At 63.5% G+C, this 7,038-nt stretch overlaps 1 protein-coding gene across 5 annotated transcripts; it reads left to right on the top strand.

Moving 5' to 3' along the window:
- Positions 1-820: 820 nt before the first annotated feature.
- Positions 821-6,275, top strand: TM6SF2 (transmembrane 6 superfamily member 2). Of its 5 annotated transcripts, XM_074851824.1 has the most exons (11): positions 821-990; positions 2,203-2,326; positions 3,771-3,877; positions 3,994-4,091; positions 4,301-4,404; positions 4,571-4,653; positions 4,852-4,976; positions 5,067-5,168; positions 5,275-5,367; positions 5,446-5,565; positions 5,952-6,088. In XM_074851824.1, exons 1-10 carry the CDS (start codon positions 899-901, stop codon positions 5,529-5,531), a joined length of 1,014 nt encoding a protein of 337 aa, XP_074707925.1. In that variant the 5' UTR covers positions 821-898; the 3' UTR covers positions 5,532-5,565; positions 5,952-6,088. The 5 variants fall into 5 exon arrangements, with proteins under 5 accessions (XP_074707925.1, XP_074707924.1, XP_074707921.1 ...); XM_074851823.1 differs by lacking the exons at positions 2,203-2,326; positions 5,952-6,088 and adding an exon at positions 5,654-5,928; XM_074851820.1 differs by lacking the exon at positions 2,203-2,326 and having other exon boundaries at positions 824-990; positions 3,774-3,877; positions 5,952-6,275.
- Positions 6,276-7,038: the final 763 nt, after the last annotated feature.

Genomic DNA, 7,038 nt, shown 5'->3' with positions numbered 1-7,038 from the left:
AATGGGGCTGGTGGGTGATTTCTCAGCCCTGGAGATTGAACCCCCGCTTACTCCCAGGTGCGTTCCCTTCGCCCTAGACTGAACAAGCCCGGCCTAACGAGCCTTTCCTCGTCAGTGATGTGCTGACGAGGCGTGCGGGCTGCATTCGAGTTCCTCCTGCACAGAGAAACCACGAACAAGCCCAGGACAAAGTGCAGGGCGGCCACTTCAGCCCCCGGACTCTGAAGCAAGAGGGTGAAAGAGTGACGTGCCACAGTGACACGTTTGGGAAGGCTTTGGGAGGAAGGGGAAAGGTTGAGCGGCCGTGCTAAGTACCGTGGAAGTTTCCTTAGAAAATATCTGCCCAGTTAGGGGAGTGCTGAGGCAGGTCTCTCCACTGGCTGGCGGGGAGGTAAACGCTCGTGTTTGAGCAGAGAGCGTGAGAGGAGGAGGTCAGGGGGACGCTGGGCTCCCAGCTGGATGCAGAGACCTTGAAACTCCTGCTCTCTGCTCAGTTCAATTCATTATTAAAGGCAGGGATGAAGTGTTGGCTTTCATGTGCTTTGCTCCTTCTTTTTAGCTCTTACAGATCTGAAGAGGTGTGTCCTCTTGGCTCTTTTAAGTACTTAAGGTTTCCAGAATGAAACGAATGAATCCCCGAGCTTTCAAAGCCTCTTTTGGAGTGGTTTCATCCTTCCCCCGCAGCCCTTAGCGCCGTTTCTCAGGGCAGCCCTCGAGCGCAGGGACCCGCAGGGACCCTCGTAGGGAGACACGTGTGTTCAGCTGCTGCCTGCTCCCCCCCCGCGACCCCCTGGCTTTCCTCCCGGGCAGCTCTGGCGCTTTAAGGGCGCTGCCTGTTTGCCGGCAGCGGGGCCAAAGTCCGCGGGTTCCAGTGGTGGCTCTGGCGGCCAGGCCGGGGATGCAGCTCCCCGCCGTGCCGGGGGTGCTCGCCCCGTCCCTGCTCGCCATCCCCGTGGCCTTTGGCATCAACAGTGCGACCGCCTTGGCAGAGTGAGTACGGGCTGGGGACAAATCTCCGGGGCTGGGGGTGCTGCGGTCCGGCTCGGGGCAGGGTGCTGGGTCCTGTCCTCCGCTGGGCCTGGGGGCTGGATCCAGTCTGGGACTGGGGGGAAGCATCCAGTCTGGCCTAGGACAAGGCTTTGTCTGAGGATGGTGGGAGCCATCCCACCCTGCGGGGGGCCACTGGGTCCCATCCAGACCTGGCGAGGGGGGAGCGGTGCCCAGGGGAGGGTGCTGGGTCTGTCCTGGGGTCCAGCCCGGGGCAGGGGGCTCGGTCCAGGCTCTCCTGCCCCGGCCGAGCCCGTGGAGAGGCGGCTGCGGGCCGGGACTTTGCCGCCGTGGTTCGTGGCCACCTTTATGCCTTTTAAATCCCGTTCTCAGCGAGCAGAGGCGCAGCAGCAGGGCCGCTCGGGCTCATCGCACAACGCGGAGCGTAACGGGACTCACCGACAGCCCCAGCCCCCCGGGGATGAGGGTGCTCAGCACCTCCCTGATTTATCACCATCCTCTCCAGCCCCCTGGCCCCAGCGCAGCCCCCCGGGACAGAGGCACAGGACCCCCACACACACTGGGTGTCCTCCTGGGGTGCTGGGGACACCTCCAAGCCCCGTCTCCCCCTTCCCAGAGTGACCCCCCTGGCAATTTGGCCACTGGCATGTCCCAGCGTGGCCAATGTCACCCCTCCATGCCGGCCTCGCCATCACCACCGTCACGCTTTTCTGCTGAGTGATGCCCCCGCGATGCCCCAGCCCAGCTGCTCCGCACGTCCCCGCTCGGCCGTCACCCTCGTGTTGGGGTGTCTGGTACCAGCCACAAGCCAGGGGCAGCTTCCTCACACCCTTTATGGGTTTTTTATGGAAAACCGCACTCCGGCTGGTTATTTTTCTCTATTTCCAGCCACACGCCCCAGGACCTGCCAACTGTGGGTTTTCCCCCTGTTTTCTTTCATCACTTTACAGCACTTTCTATCCTTTCATTCCCGCCAGGCCCCCTTCCTCCTCCTTTTCCCATTCGTTACACATTTCTTTTCATAGCTAATTTCTGCTTTTGCTTTACCAGCACTTTTAGCCAAACTTCTCTTAATCGCAAAGCCGGGACTTTCCTGGCCACCTGATAAAATTTACTTAAAAATCTCCCGATTCTCATTCCCATCTTTCCGGTCTCCTCTTCCCTTCCATCCCGCGCGGCACGGCGCTGTTGCAGCCCAGATCTCCAGGATCCATCTCTAGGAAATCCACAGCCCTTCTGCGCGATGCGGCACCGGGTGAAAACCATCTGTAGCTGTGGGGAGCACCGACCCCTCCAGCCTTCCCCCAAACTGAAGCCCGTAATAGCATCATTCTCCTGCCCAGACCTTGTGGGGGGACACTGGGGGGGGACGTCCCCCTCTTTCTTAATTAGTCCCTGCTGCGGGGTGAGCGATGGTGGCCTCAAAGCCCCTCGGGGTGAGCTGGGTGCCCTGAGCGCAGCACCCCAAGGTGCTGGTACGTGTGGGGGTGGCCCCGGTGCCGGTGTGTCTCGAGCCCCGTCCCACGCACGGTCACGTCTTCCGGTGAGCAGAGGAACCCGGCGTTGCGCTACTCCACCGCAGCATCCGTATTTGAATTTTGAATTAATTGTTCTGCGGGAGTAATTAGTTGTGTAGTAATTAATTATACACTAGTAATAACGCACTTAGGTGGTGACGCTTCAATTATTTGATTGTTTTGAGGTTTTTTCATGAACCTCTGTGTTGGTTTGGATGTTTGGGGCACGTGGTGAGGATGAGCTCAGCCTCACTCAGTGCTGCTGTGGCGCCTGCCCTGTCCCTGCGTGCGGGGTCCTGTGGGGACCTGTCCCTGTCCCTGTCCCCAGAAGAGCAATTCCACCTGCACAAGGTGAACGTGAGCCCGGTGCTGTCGCAGCTTCCTGTAAATGAGGTCTGAGCTGTTCTCAGCCGGGTGACCCTGGGCCGGGGGACGGTGGCCTTTTGTCCCCGCTCGGCACGTCGGCCGTGCTGCACCGAGCGCTCGGGCTGGTAATTGGGTGTTTCTGCAGGATAAGCTGTTAACAGCGGCGTCTGTGCCGCCAGCCAGCCACCACTTCACATTTTCTTTTCCTTTGGTAACAGGGTTAAAAGCTTGAGTGAAAAATACCATCATGTTTTTCATGTTTCGTAGCTGAAGTATTGGCTAGACCAGAGCTGTGGCTTTTCCGGCTGATGCTTCTTGGAGGGGATGCAGCGAGCTCAGGATAGATTTCTCTACAACTTCACTCTCTTAGGACACACTTTCAGTATCTGTCTCCTCGTTACCGATTTGCTTTAGAATCGGTTTTCCCAGTCTCTTGTAACAGTGGCCCATCGCCACAGCCTGGGGAGGGAGAGGGAGAGGGAGAGGGAGAGGGAGAGGGAGAGGGAGAGGGAGAGGGAGAGGGAGAGGGAGAGGGAGAGGGAGAGGGAGGACCATGCTGGGGTTTCTCCCCTCCCCTTGGCAAGGCAGCCCCTTCCCCACCCGTGCCTGGGTGTCAGACCCAGCCTCCCTCTGGGCTTCACCTCCCCGGGGGTTATTTCAAACCCTGGAGGAGCCATTTCGTGCCTGCCCGGAGGAAGGGCAGCACCCTGTGCCACAGCGGGACCCCCCGCCCTGTGCCGGGGAGCTGGGTCTGATCCTGTTTCAGTAGAGACCTCCGAAAATCAGTGTGGGCAAAGGGTGTTTTGCCTGGACTGGGGGAAACGGGGCTTCACCCCCCGGCTGCGCCCAGGTGCTGGAGCCCATCCTGCTGTTCTGCAGCAGCCCGCTAGTGCTGATGCTGACGGGGGTGCTGGTGCTCGCCGGCCTCTTCTCCATCATCTTCTTCGTAAGCGGAGTGAGCCACTTCCAGGACCCCCTTTTCTGCGGTGAGTTCCCCCCTCCCCAGGGTGTGGGGACTGATCCTGTGCTGGGGCAGGGAGTGGAGATCTGGGATGTGGGGAGAGCCAGGGGACCCGCTCAGAGCTGGCTCGCTCTCCCGCAGTGTTTGTGGCGTTCTCCTTCACCTCCGTCGTCGATTTGATCATCTCGCTGGAGGAGGATGGCTACATCTCTGGCTTCGTGGAGGTCTACATCAGAGAGGTACCACCTCGCCCTGCCCTGGGCTCTCGCAGACGAGCAGCCCCACACACCCAGGGCGAGCGCGGACGCTGCTGCAGCTCCCGGAGCTGCTCCTGCTGCAGAGGGACTGTGCACGGAGCAGCCCCAGCTCCCGCGGGGTCCCCTGGGGAGGGGGTTCAGGAAGGCGCTTGCCCCCACCCCATATGATCCGCTGTTTTCCGAATGGGCAGGGCGAGCCCCACCTGCGCACGGCCCACGGCATCCTGATCTGTTACTGGGACGGCGTCATCCACTACGGGCTCTACCTCGCCATGATCGCGGCCATCGGGCGGAGGTGAGCGGGGCCGGTGGCGGGGAGGCAAGGTGGCCTCTGTGGCCATGTGGCATCTTCATGGATCTGGAGCTCAGGGAGGGGGCTCGTGGGGGTTGGAGGAGCCTGAATTTTGTGAGGAGGGGAGCTCTGAGCCTGGCAGAGGGGTCTGATCCCGATGTCTCTGCAGAAAGAGCTACAGGAACCTGGGTCTCTTCTGGCTGGGCTCTCTGATGATGAGCATCGTCGTCTTCCTGCTTGGGAACCTGATAGGTACTGGGGTGCAGAGGGTTGCTGACCCCTCCAGGCTGCCTCCATCCCCCCCCCCCCCCTCCCCCCATTCTCTCCGGTGGGTTTGCTCCCAAGCACTTGCCCCGCGGGCAGAGGAGGATGGTGCTGACCTGGGGGCAAGCGGCAGGTATCTGGGCGCCAAGCACCCCGCCGTGTCCATCCTGCGCTCTCCTTCCCCAGGGAAATACAGCTCCGACCTCAGCCCTGCCTTCCTGCTCAACCTGCCCTACGTCCTCATCCCCATCTGGGCTGGGCTGAGGCTCTTCCAGCAGCCCAAGGCCCTGCCATGCCTCAGCCCCGAGAAGGTGAGCTGGGAGCTGGGGCAGGGGCTGCACCGGGAGCCGTTGGCTTTATCCCCATCCCGGCGTGAAAATACGGCGGTTTCCCTCTCCCAGGTCGCGGAGGAGCAAAGCAAATACCTGTACCAGCGGCCCCAGGACGCGGGGCTGGTCCTGCTCCTGCTCCTCACCGCCGCGTTCACCTTCTTCAGGGGGATGGTAAGTGCTGGGTCCCCACACGGGGGTCCCGGAGGGGCCGTGAGGGGTCCTGGGGGTGGGTGCATCTGCCCCGCGCCCACCTCCCCTCCACTCTCCGCATCCCCAGGTGGTTTTGGACTGTCCCGCCGATTCGTGCTTCGAGTACATCTACCAGCACGAGCCGTACCTGCGCGACCCCGTCGCCTACCCCAAAGTGCAGGTGAGTGCAGTTGAGGGGGGACTGGAACCCCCCCCAAGCCACCAGGGACGGGGTGACCCTCTCCGTGTCCCCCCCCAGATGCTGATCTACGTGTTTTACGTCCTCCCCTTCCTCTGCCTCTGCATCTACGGGCTGGTGCTGCCCGGCTGCTCCTGGCTGCCTGACTGGAGCTTGGTTTTTGCCGGCGCCATCGCGCAGGTGAGGGCTGCGCCATCGTCCTTCCCCGGGCTGCTGTGGAGGGGGGGACAACAACGGGGGGACCCCCGGGGTTGAATTTCAGTCCCAGCCAGGAGAGAGCAAGCGGGGAGCTGGAGCTGAGCCTGGGGGGGACAGATCCACACCCGCGGCTGCATGTGGAGCAGTTCCCACCGCCGCTGCCCGCTAATTACTTTGGCCTCGGTGGATCTTAACGGAGCCGGGGATGAGTTTGACAGAAATAGGCTGGCGCGAGCGGCAGGTCTATAGATAGGCCGTGCTGGGTGTGCTCCTGCCGAAACACCCTTTGGTGTCAGGGGGGCTGCGCCAGGCCAGCCCCTCGCTGCCGGCCCCCCCACTGTGTGCCACCCCCTGCCCTGTGTCCCCAGGCTCAGTTCGCCCACCTGGGCTCCTCGCTGCACCCCCGCACGCCCTTCCCCTACCAGACCCCTGAAGATGTCTGGTGGAGCTTCCTCCTCACCAACGTCCTCTACGCGCTGGGCCCCCAGCTCCTGGCCTACCGCTGCCTGCGCTGCCCTGCCTTCTTCCTGCCCGCCACTCCTGCCAGCCTGCACGGGGGCAAGAAGCACCAGTGACCCCTCCTGCCCACACCAGGGTGGGGGGGCTGCTGCCCGTCTCCTCAATCCCCCGCTGCAAGAGCAGCCAGCGCAGCCAGCGGTGACCCCAAGGATGTTCCGGTCCCCACCGTGTCCCCTAACGCTGGGGGGGTTGCACTGGGGGGACCCCAGGGTGTTCTGCGGGGGCATTGCTGCAGCCACGGCCCTGCCCTTGCCCAGGTTTGGGGGGGGGACGACTCGCTGGCTGAGGGGGGCTGCGGGTGCTGCGCTCCCCTCCCAGAGGGTCCCCGGGGGCCGTGGGGGCCCTGTCCCACCCCGGAAGGATGCGGGAGTGGGGACTGTGCCAGGAAAACACTGTTTACAAAATAAAGGAGGGAAAGGGCAGCTTCTGAACCCATGTCCACGCTCCGGCCGGGGACGTCACCCCACGCCAGCGGCCAACCCCCCCCATCACCTGCCGGGGTCCCGCTGGTTCCCACCCGGGGCCGGGAGCAGCCGCCTGACTTCGCCCCCTCCTGCCTTTTGGGGTGCAGCGCGGTGGGGGGGGGGGTGTCCTGCTGTCTGCGCTGCCCTTGCTGCGGGGGCTCAGGGTCAGGCTTGGGGAGGGGCGCGGGGGGAAGGGGTGCCCCTGAGTGTGCCGGGGATGCCCACGGGTGGGCAGGGGTGTGCGGGGGGGGGGTGGGGGGGTGGGGGGGTGTGCACACGCGTGGGGGGGGGGTGCTGGAAGTGGCTCGGCGCTGCCTTTGCGGGGACCGGGGACACGGGGATTTAACTGGCAAAACTCCTTTTCTCCCGCGGGTTCCCCGCCGGCAGCCCGGGCCGGGGGTACCGGGGGTACCGGGGGTACCGGGGGGCCGCGGCCGAGGCCGGGCGGGCCGGTGACCTTGGCGAGCCGGCG

The sequence above is a fragment of the Strix uralensis genome, chromosome 27 (genome assembly GCF_047716275.1).
Source record: "Strix uralensis isolate ZFMK-TIS-50842 chromosome 27, bStrUra1, whole genome shotgun sequence".
Classification (NCBI taxonomy): domain Eukaryota; kingdom Metazoa; phylum Chordata; class Aves; order Strigiformes; family Strigidae; genus Strix; species Strix uralensis.
The sequence above is the reverse complement of the archived record's forward strand: the minus strand, read 5'-3'. Positions and strand labels throughout refer to the sequence as shown.

Excerpts from the sequence above, each read along its gene's own strand:
- TM6SF2 (XM_074851819.1), top strand. The coding sequence starts at position 899 with ATGCAGCTCCCCGCCGTGCCGGGGGTGCTCGCCCCGTCCCTGCTCGCC. Across the intron at positions 991-3,770 it reads AGTGCGACCGCCTTGGCAGA|CAGCCCGCTAGTGCTGATGC; the intron begins GTGAGTACGGGC and ends GCTGTTCTGCAG. Across the intron at positions 4,092-4,300 it reads TGGAGGTCTACATCAGAGAG|GGCGAGCCCCACCTGCGCAC; the intron begins GTACCACCTCGC and ends CCGAATGGGCAG.